The 14,917-nt window shown below is 43.7% G+C and overlaps 1 protein-coding gene and 1 non-coding gene across 3 annotated transcripts; one reads left to right on the top strand and one right to left on the bottom strand.

The window, feature by feature from the left end:
* Positions 1-745: 745 nt before the first annotated feature.
* PITHD1 (PITH domain containing 1) lies at positions 746-7,051 on the bottom strand. 2 transcript variants are annotated; one of them, XM_081817746.1, is made up of 6 exons: positions 6,789-7,051; positions 6,062-6,105; positions 5,626-5,703; positions 3,038-3,142; positions 2,240-2,348; positions 746-1,684 (listed from the first exon to the last, which is right to left on the bottom strand). In XM_081817746.1, the coding sequence occupies exons 1-6, from the start codon at positions 6,984-6,986 to the stop codon at positions 1,583-1,585; spliced, it is 636 nt and encodes a 211-aa protein (XP_081673872.1). In that variant the 5' UTR covers positions 6,987-7,051; the 3' UTR covers positions 746-1,582. The 2 variants fall into 2 exon arrangements, with proteins under 2 accessions (XP_081673872.1, XP_081673873.1); XM_081817747.1 differs by lacking the exon at positions 5,626-5,703.
* Positions 7,052-8,995: 1,944 nt separating this feature from the next.
* TRNAN-GUU (transfer RNA asparagine (anticodon GUU)) lies at positions 8,996-9,068 on the top strand. The gene has a single exon. It is a non-coding gene; the product is annotated as a tRNA-Asn (tRNA).
* Positions 9,069-14,917: the final 5,849 nt, after the last annotated feature.

Below are 14,917 nucleotides of genomic sequence, written 5' to 3'. Positions count from 1 at the left end.
TTATTTTTCCTCCTACTCCAAATTTTAAAACATAGCCTTTAATCTCCAAAATGATCCAACTGAAATAAAGAGGCTGTGGCTGAGGAGTAGGACCTTTAGTGCATCAAGAATTGCGTTTGCACTCTGGTTGATTTCAGGTTACATTTTAGAAATCTTGGGGCTTAACAAAGCTTGGTGGCGGCACGCTTTCCCTTGGACAGGCTGGAGAAAGTGTGGGCCAACACTTCAGAGGAATTCTCTCAAGAGGATGAGATTCAACACTAATTCCCATTATTCACTGTTTCTATTTCTGCAAAGGAGAGAATACTGACCATCTCAAATCCCCTCATTTTAGATACTTAAATTGTCTCCAGTTGCTGTCTTGACTTACAAAATTTAAGTCCAGTCTTGGGTCCACATGTGCTGCTCACTTACTTTCCTTGCTCTCATTTCTTCTGGTGAGCTCAGGCATCTGTTCTCCCTTGTTTTGTAAATGTCCCTCCATTTTGTAAACGCTACTTCCTCTCATGAGAAATGGAACATCAATTTGTAACCTCACCTTCCTCTTTATAAAGTGTGGGTGGGTGTAGGAGTTTTTAGTCCAATGTACCTTTCCTGAAGAAAATGATCTAGTCTTAAGTATCATTGTGGCACTATGACCTACCTAGTACAAAACAACAACAAAAAATTTCAAAGTTCCATACTAGTTCCCAGTAAAGTAAAAGTTTCATCAGTACTACCAATAAATCAAAAGAATATACAAACATTAAGTCCGGCAAAGATTTATTAGGAAGCTTATTAGGTACGGTGAATAAAAAGCCATGAACAGAAGAACTGAGATCTCCAATTTCTGGCATTGCGCTTACGACACTAGTTAGAAGCTAATAAACATTAAGGATGTCCCAAGGGGAATCTTACCTAAGTCCCACTCTTATCCAACCAGGATAACTCACAAACACAGAAATGATGCCCATGCTCTCCCCAGACTGCTTACCTAGGCAGTAAGAAAAAAAGACCTCCTCAAGCTATTAAGCATCATCAGGAGATTCCTGCTCTTCTAGCTATAACCATGGGACACTAGTACAGGACAGACAACTCCAAGCTGGGCAACTTGACAAGAATGCTGAACGCTGACAGGAAGAAGGAGCAAGCAGGGATAAGTATTTCTAGTTGGAGACCCTCCTGATGGCTAATAGAAACACAATGCTGAGGCTTCAGAAAGTTTACTGCAGCCCAGGAAATAGTTTCCATTTAAAAAAAAAAAAAGTCACACAAAAATCCTGCCACAAAGCAACAAGACACTTGGGATCCCATGGCCACATTGACTGGAAAGGCAGACATTATCCAATGACTGCCAGATGCTGCCCAGCCCAAGACTCAATTTCTAGGCCCTAGAGAACCACGATTGTCCCTCAGCACCCACACTACCCTCCCTGGTGGTGTGGTATCTTCCATAGGCCAGGTTTCTGCAGCAAGCCCCAAAGACAAAGCTTGGCAAAGGCTGTGGCACCAACTCTCTCTGGAACCCTATCTCTTTGTCTTCCCCAACAGGATGCTGTACATCTTCACCGACACAGCGCCTCTGTGGGAGCCCTGGCCAGTCTTAGGAAATGAAGTGTGTCTGTGGGGTAACCTGATGGACCCTGTGGTCTGCTGGGTTGGCTGATGCTTCATAATTGCAGATGGTCACCTCATGTCGGCGAAGCTGCAAGAAAAGTGAGAGGCTGGGTCAGCTGGCCATTTCCCAGACCACACACTGGAGTAGTCCTTATTCAGGTTCATTTCTGGAAGTCATCTCTTCCCCCTTTTGACACTTTTATCCTAGGAAGACTGCAAAGATCATTATCAATGATTCACCCCGTAACTTAAAAGATTCATTCCCCCGCTATTATGGCGCCACCACGAGAAGAGGACCTTATCTGTCTTGTTTATTATCTTATCTCTGGGTGCCTGGAACAAGAACAGTTATCAAAAATGTCAAATGAAGAAAAGAATCTCCAAGTGAAAGAAGTGAATTGTTATCAACTGTATTATTTCAACTCCCTTAAAAATACCTACAGCCTGTCAAGAGAGATGGACTGTTTATAGTAATGAAACCAAGAAAAATTATACACAGACTGGAAGTAAGTAGTATCTCACTTGCTCTTTTTTCCTTTCCTTGGAGTGCCCATATCACAGCATACAGACATATACACACACATATGTATGTGCACGGGGGAGGGGGGGTTGGGGGGTGGTCATGCTTCCCGCCCCTTCTTACCTCAGTCCATTCTCCTCTCAGACCAATATACAAGATCTTTGTGGTATCAGCTCCGAAGTTTTTTGAAATATGGATTGAGAGATGATAGACGTTTGAAAAACGAGAAATTCTAGAGAATGAAAGGAATGGGGAGAGAAAACACAGGTTAGAATTCAATGACTATCTCACCACCAGGACAAAAACAATTCTAGCTCCAATTTGTGGTAAAACCCAGGTAAATGTCAGAGAACACTCTGGCTCTTCTGTATCACTCTTCTCTTTTGCACAAGAATTGATTCAGTGGAAACTGCCTGAGCATCTACCAGGTTCTGCTCCAGGCAATAGGAATAGAAAAATGAGTCAACACTGCCCTGCCCTCAAGGAGCAAGAATGAGAAATGCTATATGACCAAGCAGGGATTCTAACGCAAGTTCGGTGTTGATCTCACCAACCTTACCATTAGGAAAAAGAACCAGTGAAGACATAAGGTGGTCTTGGGTAACGTGGCCTATTGTAAGCCCACTACGCAAAGAGGAATTCTGAAAACATCTTTCCTAAGACCATCCTAGGAGATCAATCAGATGTCAACTGCTTACAAGTTTAACAAGTCTATGGCTTGCACTGCATCTCTGCCCAAAATTGACCAAGCCAAGGATCAAGTTTCCTCCACTGTTTTAACTCGTTTCTCATGCTAAGAAAGCAGGAAATGGGCCAAAATTGAATTGCAAGCTCAGTAAGTGCTAATGCATATATGTTCACTGCAAATGAACACCTGCTGTTCCTCAGAAGCCAGAGAGTGGAGACAGGCCAAGTGCTTACTTTGTAGCATACTCTAATTCTCCCGTAAGATCCCGATTCAGACTAAAGGTCTGATCTGGCTCCCTGTCTGTATCATCAAAGGACATCTGTGGAATGTTTTTGTACCTGAGAAAGGAAAGGGAAGAAAAATCAAGAAATGTGCATTATCACGTTGTGCATATTTTTCAGTTTTTCAAAACTTCTTATTGACTCAACTGCCTTCCATTTTATTAAAAGGAGATCAAATTTTAGGAATGGCATTTTAATGGCATTTATACACAAATATCTTTAAACCAACAAGGGCTGAGAACTGCAACATAAGCCAGTGGCATCTTTGAGTGGGTTAAGATCACATGAGAAGCAATACACAAAGAGGAGGCTCAAATCAGGTCACGTGCAGCAAATGCATGGAGAGAATCAGCAACTCAGCACATTCAGACCAAGCTGAGGAGGTTAAATAAAACAGCTTACTCATGGGAGAAAAAATACTTTTGGCAGAAACCTATTAAACAGAGTTAAGAGGTAAGAGCAGGTAACTTAACGCTCAAGCAATTTTTGTGTTCAAAATTAGCCTGTATATTGAGTTCTCTTCAGTTTTTAAAAAAAAATAAAGAAATACAATTTGGGGGTTTCCATTTTGAAGAGAGCATAAAACGCTGCCAACTCACAACGAGCTTTGGAAAGTCAAATAAAACTGCTAATGAAGAAAAAGGTTTTCAAAGAAATATCTAAGAAACAGCTGTCTCCTCTGTAACTCAAAGATTCTGAAGCCCTAAGCCACACCCCCACCATCTCTAGAGTGTTTTATTAACACACCCACACAGGAGGGGCCTAGACATTAGGGGCAGCAAAATGCATGTAATTTAAGAAAGCAAATGTTTGCTTCAAAGTGTTTCTAAGAATGATGCACAGAATAATAACAGTGAATATTTATGAGTAGCATTATGAGAGGCAGTGGAGCACTGTAGTTAAAAGCAGTGTCTCTGGAGCCAGACTTCTAGGTTTAAAGCATGGCTCTGTCACTTACCAGCTGTGTAATTTTGGGCAAGTGATTTAACCTCTCTATATCTGTTTCTTCATTTATAAAGTGGGGATAGTGATAGTACATATCCCATACAATGATGAGATTAAACTGAATCAATTCTAAGATACATATACTTTAAAATGTTTACCATGGAAAATTTCAAATATATACAGAAGCAGAGAAAAATACAATGAATCTCCATTTATTTATCACTCAGCTTCAACAATCAACATTATGCCTATTTCCTACCACCCCCATTTTGTTTGTGCTTAATATTTTAAAGCAATCCCAAACATTTCATTTCACTCATACTTTAGTATGTATTTCTAAAATGTGAAGACTTCTTAAAACACCACTCTTAAAAGGATATCATTTTACAAAAATTGACAATTTAACAATTCCTTAAAATCATCTAACACATAGTCTGTGTTTAAATTTCATTAAGTACCAATTTAACTTTCCTAGATGTGTCAGTGGCATGTCACAGTTGAATAAGCAAAATTTTTTTACTTAATGGCATAGATCTAATAAAGTATAATGTATGTAAAGCGCTTAGAACCAAGGGCTATGTATTTGTACCTGCCCTACCAAATTTGGGCATTTATTATGTTCCAGACTTACTCTAAGCTCTTCACATGTTATGTATCATTCAATTCTCTCCACCATCTTATGAGGTTCATACTATTACTACTGTCATTTTACATACGAGAGCACTGAGATAAAGAGATGTCCCAAAGTCATTCACCTAACCAGCAGTACAGCCAGAATTTGAACCCAAGCAATTTATTCCAGAGTCCACTCTTAAACACAATGCAACACAGATTTCTAGTTTTCTCAAGCCAATCCATCTCCCCAGTAAACAAGTAAACGTATGGTTTCCTTAACATGATTAAACATGTGGGTTTGCTTTCAAATTCATGTTTCCAACTTTCAAAAATAGTATCAATTTCTTAAATCTCTCAAATTGACCAATTTTTCAGGAAAAAATTTTTTTAAACATAAAGTTCTGGTATTTTTTTCTCCAGCACTCAAAAAAGTTTTCCCCTTCTTTTAGGAAGGCTATGCTGGACTAAGGCAAGCTGTCAAAAATGGAGTATTAACCCTGCCAGCAACAGATCCAGTGTTGCAAGAGGTATACAGAACTCTGCCAACTAAAGGGCATTCACACTCAGTAATTCCATGTCAACAAAACACACGCAAAGATTTTAACTGTGTGAAATAACAAAGGTAAATTTGGAAACTAACCCCAAAAGTAGAAACCATCATTTGAGATCTGCAGTTGGGTTACTAAGAAAACTGCAAAGTCATCGACAATTGGCATTTATAGGATGCTCTCTGGATGAATGGTGCCAAAGCAAGTACTTTGAAAAGACACAAGCTGTTGGCCCTAAAGATGCTTAATCTAAAAAAGTCGTTAATTCAGGAAGAGATAAGTGTATTCTGATGAGGAACAAAACCAAGATTTTTCAGGGGGGGAGGGAATATTTAACCCAGTAAAAAGAAAAAAGTGTGTCATTCTGGAATAAAGTGCTACCACAGAAAAGAGAACTAGCTTCTTGAGAGCCTCAGCCCTCGCGCCACTTACAGTCTCATCTCAGAGGGGTGTGAGTCATCATCCTCTCCCATTATAATGATGCCTTTGAGTTTGACATTGCCTGTAAATCTGCCAGAATGCAAAAGAAGTTGTCAACTTGGGTATGAACTTTTGCGTAGCTGTGTGACCCTGGACAAGACCCTTCCCCTTTCTGGGCTTCAGTTTACTCATGTGTCAGACTTGTACCAGAACATTTCTAAGATCCTGTCTGCCCCTGGCATTCTGCAGTTCTAAGAAATTTACCTTGACTCCTCAGTTATCTTTCAACAGATACATCTTTATGCTTTCCTCCTCAAAACCACCACACTGTAATGTCCCCCATTTCTAGAAACAGATGTGTGCCCTTGACACACCAATGAATGAATCCTGAGAAGACAACCTGGGTACAGCCTATCTAGCCTGAGGCAAACACCAAGGAGATACTTACGGAATATTAAACAGAAGCTCTTCATCTGCATCACTTTCAACAAACTGGAGGGGATGGGGAATGGGGAGGAGAAAGCAACAAATATTTGCTGAGAGCCTACAATTTCAGGCATCTTCCAACCCTGTTCTATGACCGGAGTGCAAGGCAAATAGTCAACCTCCCTCGGTTTTCCAGCACTTACTAACTTGATGCTAATAAGTTAATAGTCCTTAAATGGGGAGCCCGTGAATGAACTTCCAGACCCAACTAGCCTCCTCAAATTGTGTGTAAAAATCCGTGCCTATGGGGTCCACAGCTTTCAAACGGCTCTGTGACCCCATGGTGGTAAATGCTCTAGAAAGGGTAACACGCTTCATCTGCCTAGCCTGTCTTTGGTCTTCATCAGGTGATTATGATCAGGCAGCCATTGGGACTAGCAGTCAAACAGGGAAAACGCCCTCATGGCCATCCTCCGCTACCCCCTGAAGCTCTAGAAAAGAATATTGGCGTGTAAAGCCAAACCACCCCTTTCCCTCTCTGGGCCTCAGTTCCTCTATCTGCAAAATGGGGAGACTCGACCCTGTTTTCTTCCCAGGGGGAGGGCAGGTGATGGGCACGGGAAAGCCCTTGGCAAGCGGGCTGTCGTTATTTTTAACAGCAGGACTGAGGCCGACAGGGCACACAGGAGGCCTGAGGCCCCGCGCGGGTCCCCGCCTCGCCCTCCCGCCCCAGGCCCCGGAAGGCCCACCTTGGAGCGGTCGGTCCGCTCCTCCCACGGCTTGAAGACGCCGCGGCCGCTGCCCTCACGACTCTCGTTGAGGCACTGCAGCCGCTCCAGGTCGATGCGCAGGTAGAGGCCGTAGGCCAGGCCGCGCTGTTCGGGCGGCTCCTCCCGCTCGGCGGCGCACCGACAGCCGCCCCCGCCGTGGCTGTGGCCGTGCGACATGGCGACACCGCCCCCCGCGCGTCCCCTCGGCCCTGCCGCCGCCGCCCGCGCCGCGCTCGCCCTGCTTCGCTCCGGCCGCCAAGCGCGCCGCCGCCGCCGCCGCGTCGTAAAAGGCGCCCCTGAGTGGCGCATGCGCCCGGGGAGAAAGGGGGGCGGGGCTCGGAAAGGGTTTGACGCTTGACAAGCGCTTGCAGGTGCCAGGGAGTCAGCCCTGGAGTCGATGCTATCGCTCTCCCCGCTACTGAGGTCTGAAAACTGAAGCGCAGAGAGATTAGGCAGGCGTTCCGAGTAAATGATGGGGCTGGGATTCGAATCCTCCTCCTCATTAAGCTAAAGTCTATGCTCTTTTGCCACCAGCGTTTTTTGGGAGTTGGTCGAGGAAAGCGTGCGCAGTGATAAGGCCCTGAAGGGTTGGGAGCACTACGTTATCGCTGCTTCACATGTGCAACTGCAGGCATTTAGAGCTCACAAACTCACTTTCATAACCACTCTCTTCATAGTGGGCTTAGCGGTCGAGAGCAGGCTTCACGGACGACCGGACCTGGAGACAAGTCCTGGGTCTGCTACTAACACTGTGACACTCTGAATAAGTCATTTTCCCCATCCCGAGACTTCGTTTTCTCGTCTGTAAAGTAGGAATGATAATATGTTTCATAGGATCACAGTGAGTATTACATGAAATAATGAACTTAGAGAACTCAGCACAGTGGCTGACACATGGTAAAAGTTCAATAGCTGAGTCACGTCTTGGTTCAAATCTAAGCACCGCAGACTTCCTAGCTATGTGGCTTGGGCAAGTGACTTACCCTCTCTGAGTCTCAGTTTACCACCTGTAAAGTGCAAGGATTGGAGTAGATGATCTTTTAAATCCCCTTGCCATGTGACATGTCAGCGCAGTTTTTTCAAATGGCTGGTTGTGACCCATTAATGGGTCTTAAAACCCATTTAGAGGATTGTGACTAGCATTAAAATATAAAATAGTATATAATTTAAAAATTCAGAATGTATCACACTTTTAAGTCTCAATTTATAGAACTTTTGTTTCAGTTTCAGGTTTGTGTACTCAGGTGCAATATAAAGTGTTTTTCATATCTTGGGTTGAAGTCAAAAGAATTGGAAGCCAATGTTTAGAGTTGAAATGATTTTGTTTTTGTTTTTTTAAGATTTTATTTATTTAGGGCGCCTGGGTGGCTCAGATGGTTAAGCGTCTGCCTTCGGCTCAGGTCATGATCCCACGGTCCTGGGATCGAGCCCCATATCGGGCTCCTGGCTCAGTGGGGAGCCTGCTTCTCCCTCTCCCTCTGCTTCTCTCCCTGCTCGTGCTCTCTTTCTCTCTATCTCTGTGTCTCAAATGAATAAATAAAATCTTACAAAAAAAAAAGATTTTATTTATTTGACAGAGAGAGACACGGCGAGAGAGGGAACACAAACAGGGGGAGTAGGAGAGGGAGAAGCAGGCTTCCCGAAGAGCATGGAGCCCGATACGGGGCTCGATCCCAGGACCTTGGGATCACGACCTGAGTCAAAGGCAGACACTTAATGACTGAGCCACCCAGGCACCCCTAGAGTTGAAATGATTTTGGATTCAGAGTAGAATGTGTTCTTAACTGCTGGTGGGGCAGGGGAAAGACAGAGGATGTAGAGAGTGTTATGGGATACTCTGGATATCCCTTGCCCTTCATGTCTGGCTCTGGAGTGTCCAGACAAGACTGGGGGCTGGTGAAATACAACCCAAAATATCCATCTGGTTAAGTTCCACTCTAAAAATATTTTAAGGGGCGCCTGGGTGGCTCAGTCGTTAAGTGTCTGCCTTCGGCTCAGGTCATGATCCCAGGGTCCTGGGATCGAGCCCCACATCGGGCTCCCTGCTCAGCAGAAAGCCTGCTTTTCCCTTTCCCACTCCCCCTGCTTGTGTTCCTGCTCTCACTATCTCTCTCTCTGTCAAATAAATAAATAAATAATCTTTTTAAAAAAATAAATAAAAATTAAAATATTTTGATGTCTGGGGTGCCTGGCTGGCTCAATCAGTAGAGCATGTGATTGTTAATCTCAGGGTTGTGAGTTCAAGCCTCACATTGGGCGTGGAGCCTACTTAAAATATTTTTTTTTTAAAGATTTTATTTATTTATTTGAGACAGAGAGAATGGGAGACAGAGAGCATGAGAGGGAGGAGGGTCAGAGGGAGAAGCAGACTCCCTGCCGAGCAGGGAGCCCGATGCGGGACTCGATCCCGGGACTCCAGGATCATGACCTGAGCCGAAGGCAGTCGCTTAACCAACTGAGCCACCCAGGCGCCCCTACTTAAAATATTTTGATGTCCTAGTTCAATTCTTTGTGAAATAGGCGAGCTTGGTTCTGTTTCAGAACAGCACAATGTCACGAATTATTTCTACTTTGCAATCACGGTTTCAGGCCAGTAGCATGGCACATAGTAAACGCTTGGCAAATATTTGTTTAATTGAATGATACGCTTAGAAGCCTTTCTTTGGGAAGACCATGTCCCACTGCAGGACTAACACAGGCCTTACCCAAGACAACTACTCACTTTTGGCTTCTTTCCTGTCATTCTCATCATTGTCATCCTTTACTGATTTATTGAGCACTAGGTTCCAGGCATTATACTCGTAATTCTGTAAACTACCTGGGCACTTCTTTTCTGGGCCAGTTTGGCTTGGGCTGGATAATTTGGAATGGCCTCACTCACATGTCTGGTTGATGCTGGCTCTCCGCTGAGGCGGCGGGGCTATATGCCTCTAGCAGGCCACCTGAGCTTAGTCACGTGGTGGCAGTTACGGATTTTTAGGAACAAGAGAAGGAAGACCCAATTGCATGAGCACTTTTAACTGTCTGCTCCTGTAATCTTTGCTAATGTGCCATCAGCCAAAACAAGTTTCATGGCCATATCCAAACTCAAGGGTGGAGGTATTGACTGCACCTTCTGATTGAGAGAACTACAAAATGCTGTGGCTCCTTTCCCCGTCCTCCCCAATATATCTGTATTAATTATCTTTTGTTGTGTAACAAATTACTCCCAAACGTAACGGCAAAACAAGTTAGTATTTATCTCAGTCTCTCTGAGCCAGGAATTTGGGAATGGTTTAGCTGGGTGGTTCTGGCTCAGTTCTCTCATGAGACTAGAGTCTTTCAAGGCTTGACTGGGGCTGGAGGATCCACTTCCGAGATGGCGTACTCACATGGCTAGCAAGTTGGTTCAGGCTGTTGACTGGAGGTTTCACTTCCTTGTCATATACACCTCTCCATGGGACTGCTTGAGTGTCCTTAGGACATGGTAGCTGGCTTTCACCAAAGCAGAGAGAGCAAGGTAGAAACCACAATGTGTTTTATGCGCTAGCCTTAGAAATCACATATTATCAATTCTGGAATATCCCATGATTCCATAGGTCAGGCATATTCGAAGTGTGAAGGAACTGTGTCAGGGTACAAATAGCAGGAGACAAAACTCATTAAAGGCTGGCCACCACACTACCATACATGCTAAGTGACCATTGACAATGTCTTTATTTTTCTCATATGCTTAATTTAACTGGAGATAAAATTCATTTAGAATTTTGAAGATATTGCTGTTTTCTTCTAGCTTTGAGAAGTACACTGCCACTCTGATTCCTGATTCTTTGCATGGATGTCCCCCTTGCACCCTTTCTGGAAACTTTTAAGCTTTTCTCTTGGTCCCTGGTACTCTGAAATGTGATGATGTTGTGCTTTGTTGTGGCTCTTTTGTGATTCACTGTGCTGGATACCTGATGGACCCTTTCAGTTTTGAAACCTTAGAACAGAACGTGAGCATACAGGTTAGGACATCTGCACACATGTGCACAAAGCCCCTTGCAGGGAAATGCACTTAGGGGTATAAAGAGAAGCAGGCATGGGGCTACCGTCCTGCTTTTCCACCCTCCACTACCTTCTAGTGTAGAGCTCCGAGAAGCCCAGAAATTTGGATGTGGCCTTCCAGGTCACTGTGAAGGTTTATTTTTCAAGGTAGCCCAACAGACTGTATTTTATATAACAGTTCATGAACTCCATTTATAACTTTTTTTTAAAAAAAGATTTTATTTATTTATTTGAGCGAGAGACCCAGAACATGAGCAGGGGAAGAGGGAGAGGGAGAAGCAGACTCCCCACTGACCAGGGAGCCTGATGTGGGGCTCGATCCCAGGACCCTGGGATAATGACTTGAGCCAAAGGCAGACACTTAACCGACTGAGCCACCCAGGCGCCCCTCATTTATAACTTTCTAGGTATGCCTCAATGCGTACTTTTGCCCCAGTCCTGGAAATATTAGGTGTGGCCTGCTGGGCAAGTTGCTTAGTTACTTTCCTCAGATTTGTCATATATAAAATGGGAATAATAAGAACACCTACTCTGTAGGGTTTTACTGTGAGGGTGATATGAGATCACACATGGAAAATGTTTGGAACAACGTCTGGTCAGTAGGAAAACAATTAAATAGTGACTTACTGTTGCTAAGAGCAAGACTTTTGACTCAACGCCCCCGTCTGGTTGGATGGGAAACTGCAATTGCTTAAAAGGGGGGCCGGGTTTGGGGGAAACCAGCAGTTGCAGAGTAATTTAGCTCTGATTTGGAAATGATGCCCTTTTGCCTCTGCTTACTGGACTTACTCTGCCTGTCCCTTCTCTTGAACTCCTATGCTGCAGGGATGACTGAGAACAAATGGAAATTCTCACTGACTTCTAGGACTCCTGGGGCAGGTAGGAAAAGTTTCCAATTTTTTTCTTTCTCTCATTCCCAGGTTCATTGGCAACATTTCTGTGGTTCAAGGACTGCTAAATTTGTGTCTTCTCACCCATCTTAATTAGGCTGGGAGAAGTGAACTGTTTTTCTTTTACTTTTGGTTGCCTCTGTGTGGAAAGCTGAGAGTGTGGTAAGATAATAGCTAACAACCACATGGTGCTGATAATGTGCCAAACACTTGGCCACAAGGTCCCTAGGGCTTTACTTATATTGTGTTTTAATCTTCATAATTGCAGGGGTCCTATTATAATCCTCATTTTATAGATGTTAAAACTAGAGTGCAGAGAGGCTTAGCGACTTGCCCAAGGTCACACAGCTGATGACTATTGGAACCAGGATTTAAACCCAGGCAGTGTCCGTACTCTTAACCACACTGAACCTTCTCCAAATATTAATTAACATTACTGTTAATTAACATTAATTAACATTACAAAATAACAATATTTCTGAGTGCCAAGGTCAGACCCCAGAGCTCAGTCTCTTAACCACCATGCTGAACTTACCAGCTGGGTTACCTTGGACATTCATTTCCCTCAAAGCTTCAGTCATAACAACAATCCTTTACTAAAAGCCCATTCCATGTGGGGTACTTCCCCTTATTCATCAGCATCTTGGCTAACATGTCCTGAGCACTTTCTATGTGCCAGGCACTGTCTTAAGCACTTTATACGTTTTAACTCATTACATCATTGTATAATAGCTCTGCAGGGTTGATATATTTTCCCCGTTTTTGGAGGAAGAAACAGAGACACAGAGAGGTTAAGTGACTTGGTCAAGGGCACACAGCCAGGAAGTGTGGGATTTGAAGCTGGGTGGCCTTGCGGATTACCTGAGGGTCCAGGCTGTTGTAAATGCTTTGGGAGTCTTTGGTGCTGTTAGCAAATATTTCCAGTTCTCTGTGTCCAGGCATCTGGAGGGATTGTACTTCCTTATCCCCTTGAATTTAGGTGCAGTCAGTGAAACATGGAGGAAATGATGGCTGTCACTTCTGGACATAGCTTAGCAGCCAGGGCAGTATTCTTCACTTGTCCTGAAAATCTTAGGAGCACAGGTGCTGTCTCCCTTCACCCGGGTCCCTGAGTGCGGATGACATAAAGCAGAGCCCCATCAGCCCCACAAAGGACATGTAATGTGAGTGAGAAACAGACCTTGTTGTTTTGAGCCACTGAGATTTAGAGCTGTTACTAGCACAACCAAGTCCAGGGTTTCCCATCCTCAGCACTATTGACATTTTGGGCCCAATAATATTTTGCTTTGGGAGGCTGTCCTGTGTGCTATGGCATGTTTAACATTTTTTGCCAAGTGTCTTGTTAGGGGCAAAATCATCTCCGGTTGAGAGTGACTTCCCAGCCTACCCTAATAGTCTGAGTATCCTGCCAGTCCTAAGTAAACCCCATTTAGGCATGATTTCTTTGTTTTTTCTTTCTTTCTTTATTTTAAAGATTTTATTTATTTATTTGAGAGAGAGAGAGAGAGAATAAGCGGGAGGGAAAAGAATAATCTGAAGCAGACTCCATGCTGAGCGCAAAGCCCAATGTGGGGCTCGATCCCATGACTGCGAGATCATGACCTGAGCTGAAACTAAGAGTCGGACGCTTAACTGACTGAGCCACCCAGGAGCCCCTATTTGTTTTAATATGCTGTTAGATTCTGCTAACATTTAGGATAATCATGTCAATATTCATAAATAAGATTGGTCTGTAATTTTCTTTTTGGTTCAATCTTTATCCAGTTTCCATGTCAGTGTTGTGCTAACTTCAATAGCATTTTCTTTCCTTTGCATTGCTTGGAATAGTTTAAGTGGCATTGCTATTATCTGACTTTAAGGGGGAAAGAATTTCCCTGTGAAACCATCTACAGGGGAGGCCCTACAACTGCTTTCCTATTTCTTCTGTGGTAACTAGTCTGTTTAGACTTGACATCTCTATAAGAGTCAATTTTGCTAAGTTGTTTTTTTTTTTCTGGAGAATTATCCACTTCATATAGGTTTCCTGATCTGTTTCATACAGTTGTGGCTCAGGGTTTTAAAAGCTGGGAAGTTTTACAAAGAAATCTAGATTTCTGGGGTTATTTGGGTGGCTCGGTCGGTTTAGCTGGGATCGAGCCCCGCATCAGGCTCCCTGCTCAGCGGGGAGTCTGCTTCTCCCTCTATCCCTTCCCCCTGCTCATGCTCTCTCTGTCTCAAATAAATAAAATCTTAAAAAAAAATTTCTAAAAAAAAAAAAAACAATTCTAGATTTCCATCTTTTCTTTAAAATTCCAAAGATGTGGCAGCACTGGGCCCTGCCTTCCACCTTGAGACAATCTGGTGGATCTAGGTAAATAGCTTTCATTTCCTGTTTCCACCCACCCCCGCTATTATCTTCTACCAAACTCCTGGCATATGAGTTTGTGATTCCTGAGATAAGAAGGAATTAGGTAGAGTCTGCTGTTTTTGTGGTTGTTAGGGGCTATAGTGTAAGGGACCTGAAAGAATAGATAGGAGTCCAAAAATAGAAAAGTTGAATGACCCTGTCTGGGGCACAGACTAGGATTTCAGTTATCAGGAAGGACTTGCTGACCTCAAAATAGTGCTCAGCTTGTGACCCTAAGCTTCAATTCACATCAATAGGAAATAAAGCTTTTCCTTTCATTCCACATTTCGAGGGAATGAAGGAAGGACATTAAAACGTATTGAGCTCCCTTTCTCTCACTGAATCCTTACAAGAATTCCCGTGGGGTGTCATTATTCCCATTTTACAGGCAAGGAAACTAAGTCAAAGAGGTGTCACAAAGCTAAAGGATGGTGGAGCCAGGATTTGAACCTGGACCTCTCTTCAAAGCTCATGCATAGTTTTTCCACTACACTAGGCATTTCCAAACCAGGCTGCTCATCACTGGGGAAGGCCCTCTGACCTATTTGAACAGATTTCACAGTGGGGCCCAGAAGAAATCTATGTTTTAGCTAATGCTTGGTGCAGTAATCTGATTACTGCCTCCCCTACTAGATGGAAGATCCAGGAAGGCAGGGACCATGTCTGTCTGATTCAGTGACACAGGGTAGGGGGCAAAGTGTGTGCCGTGCGACCGAATGTGCAAACTTCCCAGCACTGACCCATGGGCCAGCTGCAAAGGGCTTGTAAACTATTTGTGGCAAATCAGCCGGAGCAGTTCTCGAACT

Source organism: Leptonychotes weddellii, chromosome 4, assembly GCF_054177405.1.
Source record: "Leptonychotes weddellii isolate Sample4059 chromosome 4, ASM5417740v2, whole genome shotgun sequence".
Taxonomy (NCBI): domain Eukaryota; kingdom Metazoa; phylum Chordata; class Mammalia; order Carnivora; family Phocidae; genus Leptonychotes; species Leptonychotes weddellii.
Note: the sequence above shows the minus strand (reverse complement) of the source record. Positions and strands in the feature narration are given on the sequence as shown.

What these genes read in the sequence shown, in the direction of transcription:
- PITHD1 (XM_081817746.1), bottom strand. Translation starts at nt 6,986, where the DNA reads ATGTCGCACGGCCACAGCCACGGCGGGGGCGGCTGTCGGTGCGCCGCC. An exon ending in CACCCCTCTGAGATGAGACT is followed by an intron (nt 3,143 to 5,625) that starts GTAAGTGGCGCG and finishes TTCCTTTCTCAG; the next exon opens with GTACAAAAACATTCCACAGA. An exon ending in TGAGAGGAGAATGGACTGAG is followed by an intron (nt 1,685 to 2,239) that starts GTAAGAAGGGGC and finishes CTTTTCTTGCAG; the next exon opens with CTTCGCCGACATGAGGTGAC.